At 46.3% G+C, this 16,637-nt stretch overlaps 1 protein-coding gene across 1 annotated transcript in view; it reads right to left on the bottom strand.

The window, feature by feature from the left end:
- Positions 1–868: 868 nt before the first annotated feature.
- Positions 869–16,637, bottom strand: part of IL2RG (interleukin 2 receptor subunit gamma) — a 185,760-nt gene continuing 169,991 nt past the window's right edge. Inside the window, exon 8 of the mRNA XM_086918287.1 lies at positions 869–7,223. Within this exon, the coding sequence (XP_086774413.1) occupies positions 6,879–7,223 (345 nt within the window). The 3' untranslated portion in view covers positions 869–6,878. The remainder of the gene's footprint in view (positions 7,224–16,637) is intronic.

Raw genomic sequence — 16,637 nt, 5'->3', positions numbered from 1 at the left:
AATCTGTTTGCAGCTGTAAACAGAGAGCCAAGTTCCTCAAGATACTCAATGTTTGATCCAAAATGAATGCCCTACTACAAACAGCTTTTATCTGAATCAAACCTCATCCGCAAGCTACAGAACATCCAGAACGCCGCCGCAAGACTGGTCTTCAACCTGCCAAAACACTGCCACATCTCCCAGCACCTGCGCACACTCCACTGGCTCCCCGTTGAGGCGAGAATCACCTTTAAGATGCTCACCCACGCACACAAGGCCCTCCACGGCACCGGACCAGCATACCTGAACAGCCGACTCAAATTCCACGCACCCCAAAGGACCCTACGATCAGCCCAGCTTTCCTACGCCGTGGTCCCCCGCACCAGAAAGACCAGATCGGGAGGCCGCTCCTTCTTCCTCGCGGCCAAAGCATGGAACGCCCTTCCGCTCCACCTCAGACAGACAACATCGATCCCCATCTTCGCAAGAAACCTCAAAACCTGGCTCTTCGACAGACCCCCCTCCTTGATGGAATGGAACCTGCACCCCCCCACCCTCCCCACCCCTAGCGCCTTGAGACCCTTACGGGTGAGTAGTCGCGCTTTAACAAACTCCAGATTGATTGATTGACAGTCACCAAACCTACACTGAGAACTGAAGTTGAGATGAGTCGAAAAGTGGGTCCTGTACACAGTTCTTGCTCTCTGGAGAGAGATACTCGGCACCACACTGTTTGCAGACAATGAAACTCTCATGAGAAATACCCCACAACCTTGGCCTGCTTCAGGTCCACTTCTTGACCCCTTGACCCGACCCCGGAACCTTCTGAAGGTTTGGCCCCCTCCCGAACGCCCTGGAAGCTGAACAGAGGTTGTCACGACTGCAATGGTGGCATCTGGTTATTTTTATTGGGAGCAGCTGACCTTGCAGATAAAAACACATAACAAAAATAAAGTTCAAAGGTCATCCATCGAACAAGAAGCGTAGATCAGGCAGTAGGCACTGCCAGCACAAATATGCAAATTCCGTAGTTGTTACGTATCTATTATGCATAAATCTTTGCTTTTAATGGTATTCAGTGTGTTGCATTGCTGTGAGAAAAAGCAAGGTCTTAAGCTGAGCGTCACAGGGGTCATTATTGCTAGCTGCATTTGTATAGCGCCTTAAAGCAAAGCGTTTATATTTTTTTAAAGGTAATTTCAAGCACCAAGGAGCTCTCAGCATCCTTTAATCCATCGTCATGAAAAAATAACACACAACAGCAAATACAAATGACAAAATCTCAGTGGAAATTTAACAAGAGAGAAAAGCAGATATGATATTTTGCCGGTGCGAAATTTAAAATGTAAACAATGTAATAGTTTTATATTTGAAAATGTGTTATTTAAGACCCAGACTATGGCCAGATAAACTAATCAACATTCTAGCTGGAATGTATTTTTTCTGTCCCTTGCACATCCTGAGCTGCAGATGGACGTCCCTCGGTCGCCCCGTCTGCGCCCCACGGTCACCCCGTCTGTGCCCCGCGGTCACCCCGTCTGCAACCCACGGTCACCCCGTCTGCGCCTCAGGTCACCCTGTCTTCTCCCCACGGTCACCCCGTCTGCGCACCATGTCACCCTGTCTGCACCCCACGGTCGCCCCGCCTGCGCACCACGGTCGCCACATCTGCACACCGCGGTCACCCTGTCTGCGCACCACAGTTGCCCTGTCTGCGCCCCACGGTCACCCCGTCTGCGCCCCACGGTCGCCCCGTCTGCGCCCCACGGTCGCCCCGTCTGCGCCCCACGGTCGCCCCGTCTGCGCACCACGGTCGCCCCGTCTGCGCACCACGGTCACCCCATCTGCGCCCCACGGTCGCCCCGTCTGCGCCCCAAGGTCGCCCTGTCTGCGCCCCACGGTCACCCCGTCTGCGCCCCACGGTCGCCCCGTCTGCGCCCCACGGTCGCCCCGTCTGCGCCCCACGGTCGCCCCGTCTGCGCCCCACGGTCGCCCCGTCTGCGCCCCACGGTCACCCCGTCTGCGCCCCACGGTCGCCCCGTCTGCGCCCCGCGGTCGCCCCGTCTGCGCCCCACGGTCGCCCCGTCTGCGCCCCACAGTCGCCCCGTCTGCGCCCCACGGTCGCCCCGTCTGCGCCCCACGGTCGCCCCGTCTGCGCCCCACGGTCGCCGCGTCTGCGCCCCACGGTCACCCCATCTGCGCCCCACGGTCACCCCGTCTGCGCCCCACGGTCGCCCCGTCTGCGCCCCACGGTCGCCCCGTCTGCGCAGCTCTCTCCTAGTCGAAGCATATTTCCAGTTTTCTGTGAATTGAAGGGGCAGTCTCTGGCTCTCTCTGTGTAATTATCAGTCTATGTCTGTCTATTTGACTGTCAGTTTTTCTCCCTATTAACCCTGCAAATCTCTCTGTATGTTGTTGCTTTGTCATTCTTTCACTCCCTGGCTGTCTCTTTCATTGGCAGCTTTTGACTGTCAGTTTCTATCTCTCTCTCTCTGTCATTGGCTCAGTGCACCCGTCAGTCTCTCATTCTCTCTGGCTGTCTCTGTATGGCTAGCAGTCACTGACTGTCAGTTTCTATCTATCGCTCCATCTCTCGCTCTATCTCTCTGTAATTGGCTCTCTGTACCTGTCAGGCAGTGATAGGTACACAGTATCGAGCCTCTGTCTCAGTCTCTCACACCCACTGGCTGTCTCTTTGTCAGTCTCTCACACCATCCATCTGTTTGTCTCTATGTCAGTCTCACACCCTCTGACTGTCTCTTTGTCAGTCTCTAACACCATCTGGATCTTTTTATTTCAGTCTCTCACGCGGTCTGGTTGACTCTATGTCGGTCTCTCACACCCTCTGTCTCTGTGTCAGTCTCTCACCCCTTTGGCTGTCTCTGTGTCAGGCTCTCAGACCCTCTGGCTGTCTCTGTGCCAGTTTCTCACAACATCTGGCTGTATCTGTGTCAGTCTCTCACACCCTCTAACTGTCTGCATGTCAGTATCTCACATCCTCTAGCTGTATCTGTCAGTCTCTCACATCCCCTAGCTGTCTCTGTCATTCTCTCACACCTATTGTCTCTGCCAGTCTTACACCCTCTGGCTGTATCTATCTCAGGGGCCGAATCACAGAACCAACTTAAGACAAAATCCTAAACTTACTACTTTTGGTATTCACATAAGTTAAGATTTGGTCTTAAGTTTGTCTTAAGACAAACTTAAGACAAACTTAAGACAGACTTAAGACAGACTTAAGATAGACATAAGACAGACTTAAGACAGACTTAAGACAAACTTAAGACAAAATCCTACCTTAAGTCTGTCTCCAGTCTGTCTTAAGTCTGTCTTAAGTCTGTCTTAAGCTTTGTCTTAAGTCTGTCTTAGGTCTGTCTTAGGTCTGTCTAAATGTTGTCCCAAGACAAACATTAAGACAACATCCTAACTTCTGTGAATACCAAAAGTAGTAAGTTTAGGATTTTATTTTGAGTTAGTTCTGTGAATCGGGCCTTCAGTCTCTCACACCCTCGGGCTGTCTCTATATCTGTCTCTTTCAACCGCTGGCTGTCTCAATGTCAGTCTCTCACACCCTCTGGATGTCTCTGTGTCAGTCACTCATACCCTCTGGCTGTTTCTATGTCAGTCTCCCACACCCTCTGGCTGTTTCTATGTCAGTCTCCCACACCCTCTGGATATCTCTATCTCAGTCTCTCACACCCTCTGGATGTCTCTATGTCTGTCACTCACACCCTCTGGTTGTCTCAATGTCAGTCTCTCACGCCCTCTGGCTGTCTCTATCTCAGTCTCTTACATCCCCTAGCTGTCTCTGTGTCAGTCTCTCACATCGTTTGGCTGTCTCTATCTCAGACTCTCACACCCTCTAGCTGTCTCTATATCTGTCTCTCATACCCGCTGGCTGTCTCTATATGTGTCTCTCATACCCTCTGGCTGTCTCAATGTCAGTCTCTCACGCCCTCTGGCTGTCTCTATCTTAGTCTCTCACGCCCTCTGGCTATCTCTATCTTAGTCTCTCACACCCTCTGGCTGTCTCTATCTCAGTCTCTCACACCTTCTGGCTGTCTCAATGTCAGTCTCTCACACCCTCTGTATGTCTCTATCTCAGTCTCTCACACCCTCTGGCTGTGCCTGTGTCAGCCTCTCACACCCTCTGGCTGTCTCTATCTCAGACTCTCACACCCTCTGGCTGTCTCTATATCTGTCTCTCATACCCACTGGCTGCCTCTATATCTGTCTCTCATACCCACTGGCTGTCTCAATGTCAGTCTCTCACACCTTCTGGATGTCTCTATCTCAGTCTCTCACACCCTCTGGCTGTGCCTGTGTCAGCCTCTCACACCCTCTGGCTGTCTCAATATCAGTCTCTCACGCCCTCTGGCTGTCTCTATATCAGTCTCTCATACCCGCTGGATGTCTCTATCTCAGTCTTTCACACCCTCTGGCTGTCTCAATGTCAGTCTCTCACGCCCTCTGGCTGTCTCTATATCTGTCTCTCATACCCGCTTGCTGTCTCTATATCTGTCTCTCACACCCTCTGTATGTCTCTATCTCAGCCTCTCACACCCTCTGGCTGTGCCTGTGTCAGCCTCTCACACCCTCTGGCTGTCTCTATATCTGTCTCTCATACCCGCTTGCTGTCTCTATATCTGTCTCTCACACCCTCTGTATGTCTCTATCTCAGTCTCTCACACCCTCTGGCTGTGCCTGTGTCAGCCTCTCACACCCTCTGGCTGTCTCTATATCTGTCTCTCATACCCGCTGGCTGTCTCTATATCTGTCTCTCATACCCGCTGGCTGTCTCTATGTCAGTGTCACACACTCTGGGTGATCTAGATTCACAATACTGTAGGCTGTACCATCTCCTGAGAGCCGGAGGGGGGACCAGGGTTAATCCACTGAAACAACCTCAATAATCTCTCTTGGGCTACAGAAGAACAGGGACCATTTTGTGAAGCTCGTCGCTGGCGCTCATTTGAGCAAATAAAGCCGCGCAGCAAACTGGGGTGACCCGGACTGGTGAGTGCACTGCTGACCTGCACAGGTGAGTCCTCTGTCAATCTAGGGTCCACTATACAACCAGTTGAACTTCCCAGCAACAGAGGAGGGAGTGTCTTTGCCTCAGTAATCAGTTTTGTGAAGAGATGGAGATGACACACTTTCCAAAAGGAAATCATTTTTCATTGACTAGCATTTGAGGTTATGGTGAGTTCTCACTGCCCGACTGGGATCAGACAAAATACAATTAGATAAACAGGGTAGGGTGAGAGGGCACGATGACCATCAGAGATTGGACAAGAAGAAATCAGGCCAACAGGGGTAGGGTGAGAGGGCACGAAGACCATCAGAGATTGGACAAGAGGAGATGAGACCAACAGGGGTAGGGTGAGAGGGCACGATGACCATCAGAGATTGGACAAGAGGAGATGAGACCAACAGGGGTAGGGTGAGAGGGCACAAAGACCATCTGAGACTGGACAAGAGGAGATTAGGCCAACAGGGGTAGGGTAAGAGGGCGTGAAGACCATCAGAGATTGGACAAGAGGAGATCAGGCCAACAGGGGTAGGGTGAGAGGGCGTGGAGACCATCAGAGATTGGACAAGAGGAGATCAGGCCAACAGGGGTAGGATGAGAGGGCGTGAAGACAATCAGAGATTGGACAAGAGGAGATCAGGCCAACAGGGGTAGGGTGAGCGGGCGTGAAGACCATCAGAGATTGGACAAGAGGAGATCAGGCCAACAGGGGTAGGGTGAGAGGGCATGAAGACCATCAGAGATTGGACAAGAGGAGATCAGGCCAACAGGGGTAGGATGAGAGGGCGTGAAGACCATCAGAGATTGGACAAGAGGAGATCAGGCCAACAGGGGTAGGATGAGAGGGCAGGAAGCGTGATATGAATTGGGGGATAGGAAACAAGACCGTAGGGGTAGGGAGAGAGGGTTTTCAGACCTTCAGGGATTGGACAAGAGCATTTCTGGCCAACAGGGGTAGGGTTAAAGTGTATGAATCGCGATAGGGATTGGACGACAAAAGGAGATGAGGCAAACAGGGCTAATGTGAGGAGGTTCAGGCTGACACCGATTGGGAAAAGGACAAGAGGCAACAGGGTAAGGATGAAAAGAGATGAACCCCTATGGGCCCGGGAAAACAAGATACAAGCCCAACACTGTTAGAGTGAGAGGGGACGAAGCCAGACAGGAATTGGAGAAGGAGAGGTGAGTTCAGCAGGGTAAGGATGAAAGGTTGTGACACCACAAAGAGATTAGATAAGAGGAGGTGAGGACTGCAGAGGTAGGATGAACAGGTGTGAAGCCACACAGGGATTGGACAAGAGGAGGTGAGGACTGCAGAGGTAGGATGAACAGGTGTGAAGCCACACAGGGATTGGACACGAGGAGGTGAGGTCAACATGCACTGGACAATACAGCTCAAACGCTAAGGGGACAGGAAGAGGGGGAACTCTGCCCACAGGGGCAGAGAAAGCATTAGATGAAACCAATAGGCCTAAGGCAAGTCTGCGGTGACAGGGTGAGAGAAGCTCAGGTCTCGAGCTCCAGTCCAAGGGAATGGCGAGCAAGAAAGAGGTGAAGGTCTACAGTGAAAGGATGGAAAGAAGGAGGGTGAACAAGTCCAGGAAGAGGGGAGCCAGGTGTACTTGAAGGATGAGGGATCTGACGAGGAAGTAATGGAGCTACCTGCTGGAAGAGGCTGGCTCTCTGATGGAATGAGGTAACAGAGATGGAAGTTCTAGAGGGAATGAACACAGGCTGAAGCTGTGCCAGGACAGGGTGGGAGGGAGCAAACCCCTTCAGGCATGGAAAGGCGGTATGAAACAAGAGAAGGAAGCCTGCAGGGACAGGATGAAGAGCAGAGGTTGTGCTAGGAGAGCAGCTCTAGCCACTAGACCTCCTCTGGTCTGGGAGGCATGGAGCTCTGCTCGGGTTTGCGAGTTGGCGCACCAGCTTGCACGGGAGGCAGCGAGTGCTGGAGCGTGATGTATCCATTCTTGCTCACTCCTTGCTGGTGCAGACCGTCAGTGTACAGGTTCCCCATGGAGGTTGGAGTTGGGAAGAAGACGTTCTTTGGGCTGGACGTCGCTCTTGGGAAGGTGCTCGAAGTCTTCTGAGCAGGGAAGCTTGTTTGCCCGGAGCCCTGGTGTAGAGGAAGCTCGCTCACGTAACAGATGCTTTCGTTGAAGGTTGGCTTGAGGCTCTCAAGAGCATCCTTGGGCACCCCGGTCCACTCCTGGAAGAGAGCCGAAATGGACAGTCAGAGTGAAGGTACAACTGAGGAACACCTAGAAACTAACAGTGTTAATCATATATCCTTTGTGACATCCTAACTGTGAGTTAATATACAGAGTGCCTGAGAAAGCCCCACTGAGCCTGAAGACTTTAATGACCGAAACATGTAGTACGTTTATTACTTAGAACAGCAAACAAATGTAATAAGCAAAATGCTACTTTTGAACATGCTTCAAAAATAAATGTGTTTCCAAAAGAAGTAATTGCATATGAGTTTTTTTGCAAATTATTGTTAAAAATTAGGCTGAATTTGAGATCAACTTCAGCACAGCATGAGTACTATGTATTGCAAGTTTCTGTGGTTTTGGAAGGCTTGCCTCCACCCAAACAGATTCTGTAGCAGACATCATTTTGCTCTTTAGTTGTACTTTAGAAAAAACAAAAAAGGAAAACATAACATCAAAATATGGATGTGTGGTCTTCTGCATCCACAATCGATTAATATTCAATAGTGCACGTACATAGCCACAATACAGTGCACTAGTGTCCTTCTGCATCCACAATTCAGTAATATTCAATATGGAACGTTTGCATCCACATTTAATATACGCTACCACCTTTCTGAATCCACTATTCATTAACATGCACTTGTGCGATCCTATATCCACTGATCTCTATTCACAATAAAGACATGTACAATAGTGCCATTCAATATTATAGATTAGTGCTCTTGCTCATCCACTATTTATTACTGTGTACCAGTGTCCTTGTGCATCCACAAGTTAATTATATGCCCGCCTGAATTAATAATTTATTAATATTCACTAGTGTCCTCTTTCACTACTCCTTGATATGCACTAGTCACATCCTTCATCCAGAATTCATTAATACAACACTTTTGCGCCTCCAGAATGCCACTTTATTGACATTCCGGTGGCGCAAAGTGCCACAGCATATTTATGAGGACCCCTGGAGCCCTTTTACGTGGTTTTTCATGGCACTTCATGGAATTTTCCATGGGATTATAAATATGAACCCCTTTCATGCAGAACTCTGCGTGAGAGGAGCGTGCAATGGGTGGTGCTGCGCCTTCCATGGCTTAGTGACACTGCCCCAGATTTACGAGAAATCGTAAATCTGAGGCATCGCAAGGCATAAGGGAGGCACAACGAGGAGAAATATCTTTATTTCTCCTCGTTTTTCACAGCCTCTTGTGAGTGTTTTTGTGCAGGAAGGTTTCGCTTGCTGCACAAAAATTATAATTCCCGCAGTGCAGGCACCCTTGCACCATGGTGCAAAGGTGCCTGCTTTGGCGCACAGCAGCCCATTGTGCATCGGCACAGGGGAAAAGGACAAGAATGCGTTGTAACTAATAGATACGGCGCATTCCTGCCCTTTTCTTTTGCGGCAGCGCCGCAGGAAGGCCTGTGGCACTGCCCTACGGCAAAAAACCCATAAGTTAGGCCATAAATGTCTGTCTGTATATGAAACTCAGTAAAATGCACGAGTGTCCTTTTGCGTCCACAGTTCATTATTAAGCATTAATCCTAGTCTATGTCCACATTTCACTAATGTGCACTAAGGCCCTTCTGCATCCACAGTTCACTAAAAGGCTCTAACGCCTGTTTGTATTCACAATTCAGTAATGTGCACTAGTGCCTTTCTGCATCCACAGTTCACTATTAAGCATTAATCCCAGTCTGGATCCACATTTCACTAATGTGCACTAGTGCCCTTCTGCATCCACAGTTCATTATTAAGCATTAATCCCAGTCTGGATCTAAATTTCACTAATGTGCACTAGTGCCCTTCTGCATCCACAGTTCATTATTAAGCATTAATCCCAGTCTGGATCCATATTTCACTAATGTGCACTAGTGCCCTTCTGTATACACAGTTCACTATTAAGCATTAATCCCAGTCTGGATCCACATTTCACTAATGTGCACTAGTGCCCTTCTGCATCTACAGTTCATTATTAAACATTAATCCCAGTCTGGATCCACATTTCACTAATGTGCACTAGTGCACTTCTGTATCCACAGTTCACTATTAAGCATTAATCCCAGTCTGGATCCACATTTCACTAATGTGCACTAGTGCCCTTCTGCATCCACAGTTCATTATTAAGCATTAATCCCAGTCTGGATCCACATTTCACTAATGTGCACTAGTGCACTTCTGTATCCACAGTTCATTAAAAGGCTCTAACGCCTGTTTGTATTCACAATTCAGTAATGTGCACTAGTGCCTTTCTGCATCCACAGTTCACTATTAAGCATTTATCCCAGTCTGGATCCACATTTCACTAATGTGCACTAGTGCCCTTCTGTATCCACAGTTCATTAAAAGGCTCTAACGCCTGTTTGTATTCACAATTCAGTAATGTGCAATAGTGCCTTTCTGCATCCACAGTTCACTATTAAGCATTAATCCCAGTCTGGATCCACATTTCACTAATGTGCACTAGTGCCCTTCTGTATCCACAGTTCATTAAAAGGCTCTAACGCCTGTCTGTATTCACAATTCAATAATGTGCACTAGTGCCCTTCTGCATCCACAGTTCATTAAAATGCTCTAACGCCTGTTTGTATTCACAATTCAGTAATGTGCACTAGTGCCTTTCTGCATCCACAGTTCTCTATTAAGCATTAATCCCAGTCTGGATCCACATTTCACTAATGTGCACTAGTGCCCTTCTGCATCTACAGTTCATTATTAAGCATTAATCCCAGTCTGGATCCACATTTCACTAATGTGCACTAGTGCATTTATGTATCCACAGTTCATTAAAAGGCTCTAACACCTGTTTGTATTCACAATTCAATAATGTGCACTAGTGCCCTTCTGCATCCACAGTTCACTAAAAGGCTCTAACACCTGTTTGTATTCACAATTCAATAATGTGCACTAGTGCCCTTCTGCATCCACAGTTCATTATTAAGCATTAATCCCAGTCTGGGTCCACATTTCACTAATGTGCACCAGTGCCCTTCTGCATCCACAGTTCATTATTAAGCATTAATCCCAGTCTGGATCCACATTTCACTAATGTGCACTAGTGCCCTTCTGCATCCACAGTTCATTATTAAGCATTAATCCCAGTCTGGATCCACATTTCACTCATGTGCACTAGTGCACTTCTGTATCCACAGTTCATTAAAAGGCTCTAACACCTGTTTGTATTCACAATTCAATAATGTGCACTAGAGTCCTTCTGAATCCACAGTTCATTAAAAATCTTTAATGCCTGTTTGTATTCACAATTCAGTAATGTGCACTAGTTCCCTTCTGCATCCACAGTTCATTAAAAGGCTCTAATGCCTGTTTGTATTCACATTTCACTAATGTGCACTAGTGCCCTTCTGCATCCACAGTTCATTATTAAGCATTAATCCCAGTCTGGATCCACAATTCATTAATCTGCACTAGTGCATTTATGTATCCACAGTTCATTAAAAGGGTCTAACACCTGTTTGTATTCACAATTCATTAATGTGCACTAGTGCCCTTCTGCATCCACAGTTCATTATTAAGCATTAATCCCAGTCTGGAACCACATTTCACTAATCTGCACTAGTGCCCTTCTGCATCCACAGTTCATTATTAAGCATTAATCCCAGTCTAGATCCACAATTCACTAATGTGCACTAGTGCATTTATGTATCCACAGTTCATTAAATGGCCCTAACGCCTGTTTGTATTCACAATTCAACAATGTGCACTAGTGCCCTTCTGCATCCACAGTTCATTATTATGCATTAATCCCAGTCCGGATCCACATTTCACTAATGTGCACTAGTGCCCTTCTGCATCCACAGTTCATTATTAAGCATTAATCTCTGTCTGGATCCACATTTCACTAATGTGCACTAGTGCCCTTCTGCATCCACAGTTCATTAAAAGGCTCTAACGCCTGTTTGTATTCACAATTCAATAATGTGCACTCGTGCCCTTCTGCATCCACAGTTCATTAAAAGGCTCTAACGCCTGTTTGTATTCACAATTCAGTAATGTACACTAGTGCCTTTCTGCATCCACAGTTCATTATTAAGCATTAATCCCAGTCTGGATCCACATTTCACTAATCTGCACTAGTGCATTTATGTATCCACAGTTCATTAAAAGGGTCTAACACCTGTTTGTATTCACAATTCATTAATGTGCACTAGTGCCCTTCTGCATCCACAGTTCATTATTAAGCATTAATCCCAGTCTAGATCCACAATTCACTAATGTGCACTAGTGCATTTATGTATCCACAGTTCATTAAATGGCCCTAACGCCTGTTTGTATTCACAATTCAATAATGTGCACTAGTGCCCTTCTGCATCCACAGTTCATTATTATGCATTAATCCCAGTCCGGATCCACATTTCACTAATGTGCACTAGTGCCCTTCTGCATCCACAGTTCATTATTAAGCATTAATCTCTGTCTGGATCCACATTTCACTAATGTGCACTAGTGCCCTTCTGCATCCACAGTTCATTAAAAGGCTCTAACGCCTGTTTGTATTCACAATTCAATAATGTGCACGCGTGCCCTTCTGCATCCACAGTTCATTAAAAGGCTCTAACGCCTGTTTGTATTCACAATTCAGTAATGTACACTAGTGCCTTTCTGCATCCACAGTTCACTATTAAGCATTAATCCCAGTCTGGATCCACATTTCACTAATGTGCACTAGTGCCCTTCTGCATCCACAGTTCATTATTAAGCATTAATCCCAGCCTGGATCCACATTTCACTAATGTGCACTACTGCATTTATGTATCCACAGTTCATTAAAAGGCTCTAACGCTTGTTTGTATTCACAATTCAATAATGTGCACTAGTGCCCTTCTGCATCCACAGTTCATTATTAAGCATTAACCCCAGTCTGGATCCACATTTCACTAATGTGCACTAGTGCCCTTCTGCATCCACAGTTCATTATTAATCATTACTCCCAGGCTGGATCCACATTTCATTAATGTGCACCAGTGCCCTTCTGCATCCACAGTTCACTAAAAGGCTCTAACACCTGTTTGTATTCACAATTCAATAATGTGCACTAGTGCCCTTCTGCATCCACAGTTCATTATTAAGCATTAATCCCAGTCTGGGTCCACATTTCACTAATGTGCACTAGTGCCCTTCTGCATCCACAGTTCATTATTAAGTATTAATCCCAGTCTGGATCCACATTTCACTAATGTGCACTAGTGCCCTTCTGCATCCACAGTTCATTATTAAGCATTGATCCCAGTCTGGATCCACATTTCACTCATGTGCACTAGTGCACTTCTGTATCCACAGTTCATTAAAAGGCTCTAACACCTGTTTGTATTCACAATTCAATAATGTGCACTAGTGTCCTTCTGCATCCACAGTTCATTAAAAGGCTCTAATGCCTGTTTGTATTCACAATTCAGTAATGTGCACTAGTTCCCTTCTGCGTCAACAGTTCATTAAAAGACTCTAATGCCTGTTTGTATTCACATTTCACTAATGTGCACTAGTGCCCTTCTGCATCCACAGTTCATTATTAAGCATTAATCTCAGTCTGAATCCACATTTCACTAATCTGCACTAGTGCATTTATGTATCCACAGTTCATTAAAAGGCTCTAACACCTGTTTGTATTCACAATTCATTAATGTGCACTAGTGCCCTTCTGCATCCACAGTTCATTATTAAGCATTAATCCCAGTCTGGAACCACATTTCACTAATCTGCACTAGTGCCCTTCTGCATCCACAGTTCATTATTAAGCATTAATCCCAGTCTAGATCCACAATTCACTAATGTGCACTAGTGCCTTTCTGCATCCACAGTTCACTATTAGGCATTAATCCCAGTCTGGATCCACATTTCACTAATGTGCACTAGTGCCCTTCTCCATCCACAGTTCATTATTAAGCATTAATCCCAGTCTGGATCCACATTTCACTAATGTGCACTAGTGCATTTATGTATCCACAGTTCATTAAATGGCCCTAACGCCTTTTTGTATTCACAATTCAATAATGTGCACTAGTGCCCTTCTGGATCCACAGTTCATTATTATGCATTAATCCCAGTCCGGATCCACATTTCACTAATGTGCACTAGTGCCCTTCTGCATCCACAGTTCATTATTAAGCATTAATCCCTGTCTGGATCCACATTTCACTAATGGTCACTAGTGCCCTTCTGCATCCACAGTTCACTAAAAGTCTCTACGCCTGTTTGTATTCACAATTCAGTAATATGCACTAGTACCCTTCTGCGTCCTGAATTCATTATTAGGCCTTTCTGTATCCACAATTCGGCAACATGCACTAGTGCTCTTGTGCAACCACAATTCGGAAATACATATTAGTATTGACCTGGGCCAGCTTTTTTATGATCCCTCCTTGATTGTAAATAGTTGTAAAATGAAGGTAAAAAAATTGCTTTTAGAAAAATTTGTCGCTGACAGAAGAAGTTGTGGCCTGGCAAAGAAATCACTAGCAGCCTATGACCTTGTAAGAAATGCAGGGGGAATGGAATCATATCTGTTTCTTATGTATAGCCAAAATGATCGGTTTTTAATGTGCCATTTTAGGCTCAATTGGTTACCAAATATTTTAGCTTACCCTGCTGGTTTTACCGTATCAATTGAGCAGAAGGGTGCCTGCGGCTGCGACAATAGGTCTCCGCAGGACACCCTTCATTTTGTACTTTTATGTTCATTTTATAGTAACCCCAGACGATTGTTTTTGGTAGACATTTTAAAGAAACAGAAATTCCGCCAAGCAAAAACTGCATTGTTGTTTTTACAGAAAGCCACTGATCCCCACACCCTATGTGCCATTTTAAGCTTTTTAAAAGTAGCAGTAAGATTGAGGAATACAAGAAATGAATTAGTGTTGTAAAATTATACCTGCCCCATGAATCATATCCTCTCTTCTCTATTGTTGTTTTTAACATGAAAAGTTCAGGAATGAAATGTAATGAAATTTAATGAAATTTTATGTAATGTGCTTTTATGAGGAATTTTTATTCTTCGAAATAAAGATTTACTGACTGATTTACTGACTGACCTTGTGTATCCAGAATTTGGTGATACACACTAGTGCCATTTTTTACACAATTCATGTGTGTCCACAATTCTGGAATATGCACCAGTACCCTTGTGTGTCCATAACCCAGTGTTGCACTCTGTTGCCCCTCTATATATTGGGTAATGTGCACCGTTTCACTTCCTTTCCCTCACTCGTGTAATGTGCACAATTGAAGCATCTCGGGTTCCAAAGTTGTCTCCTATGCACTAATGCACTTCTGTGTAGCGCTCTGTGAAAAGCGTCGTTCAGGGCTTAACGCGATCACAGCATACACACACACGCACGCACATGCACGCACACACACACACACGCACATGCACGCACGCACTCACGCACACACACACACACACGCATATGCACGCACTCACGCACACACACACATGCACACACATAACGTTCAGAAGGAAGTGGGTAAAACGCACCAGAAGCCGGAAGTGGAGCACAGACCAGGCACAGAACATTTTCACACGCTGCCTCTGCTCGCGGGAGGGATGTGGTCACACCGCCACCCTCCCAGTAAATATGAGCAGTGCAGGATTCAACCCTATGGAGGCCCCGAGGCAGTCGAAATTATGCCCCCACCCCCTCGTAAAATATCTCCGAATACGTTTTTAATTTGACCAATCAACAATTTTAATAAAAAATAGTATTAGACAAAACTAAACATTAACAATTATTAATGTTATTAAACAAAAATTAAATTGGTAACCTTTTAATAAACCAACAAGACTGTAAGTATTCACTTTCCTCAGTTTGGTTGTGGTGAGATCTTTGAGGCTATCTTGGAAGTCTGCCTTTTGCAAGACGCCGTATTCAGTGGCCATAATGGCACGTGAGTTCAGTCACTCTTGTGTCATTGCACGTGAGTTCAGTCACTCTTGTGTCATTGCACGTGAGGTCAGTCACTCTTGTGTCATTGCACGTGAGTTCAGTCACTCTTGTGTCATTGCACGTGAGTCCAGTCACTCTTGTGTCATTGCACGTGAGTTCAGTCACTCTTGTGTCATTGCACGTGAGTTCAGTCACTCTTGTGCCATTGCACGTGAGTTCAGTCACTCATGTGTCATTGCACGTGAGTTCAGTCACTCTTGTGTCATTGCACGTGAGTTCAGTCACTCTTGTGTCATTGCACGTGAGTTCAGTCACTCTTGTGTAATTGCACGTGAGTTCAGTCACTCTTGTGTCATTGCACGTGAGTTCAGTCACTCATGTGTCATTGCATGTGAGTTCAGTCACTCTTGTGTCATTGCACGTGAGTTCAGTCACTCTTGTCATTGCACGTGAGTTCAGTTACTCTTGTGTCATTGCACGTGAGTTCAGTCACTCTTGTGTCATTGCACGTGAGTTCAGTCACTCTTGTGTCATTGCACGTGAGTTCAGTCACTCTTGTGTCATTGCACGTGAGTTCAATCACTCTTGTGTCATTGCACGTGAGTTCAGTCACTCATGTGTCATTGACGAGGGACAACATTTCAGTAGTTTTAACTTCGAAAAGGTTAATTCACCAGTAGCGTTTGTGATCATGCGACACCTATAAAATCATTGAGTGCACCATGTTTTAAAAAATTATGGGCAGATTTACAAGCCCCTTACGCCACATTTGCGCCGCTGTTGCGTCACTTTTGTGACGCATCGGCAGCGCAAAGCCAGCGCCATGCTGCGGGTTATTTACAATGTGAAGTAACTGGGAGATGGGTCACGTTGTAAAGCCATGCGCCACATGTAGGCCTTCCAGCGCGGGGGGCGTTCCGGTGCAGGAACGCCTCCTAAATGTGGCTGAGTGAAATCTACAAGATTTCACTCAATCACTTTTAAGGCCATGCTGCATTAAAACGCTGCTCCTGCTTGAAGCAGGCGTAAGGATTGACACAGCATGTTAGCCATAGGGGCACCCCCGAGCCTAGCTAGAGCTGCGTTGCGCTTGTGACGCAACTCCAGCAATGCGCCGCCTTTACGCCGGGGGATGCGACACGCATCTTCCCATCCGTGCGCCACAAAAGATTGACTGGCAGTGGCCATTCTAATATACCCAGCGTTATTAAATATCTGCTTGTGGAAAACGTAGCCGCGTAGCAGTGACGTCACCTCCGGCCTCTTTATTTCACTTTTGCAGGATCCTGCTTGGTACTTTTTTTTATTTTTCCATCTTTCTCCTTCTCCTCCTAGAGTCCCTGATAGCGAAGTTATCAATCATACCTCGTAAATAACAATACCACGGGGTACGTTATTATCAAGTACGATAAATAGCACCTGTCACGAGTTTGTGGGGAATAACGCGCAGATTTTGGTGTTTAACGCATTAAAATGCATGATGCAGTAAATCGTGCATGCTTCTCCCTGTGACA

The sequence above is a fragment of the Lissotriton vulgaris genome, chromosome 4_1, assembly GCF_964263255.1.
Source record: "Lissotriton vulgaris chromosome 4_1, aLisVul1.2, whole genome shotgun sequence".
Taxonomy (NCBI): Eukaryota; Metazoa; Chordata; class Amphibia; order Caudata; family Salamandridae; genus Lissotriton; species Lissotriton vulgaris.
Note: the sequence above shows the minus strand (reverse complement) of the source record. Positions and strands in the feature narration are given on the sequence as shown.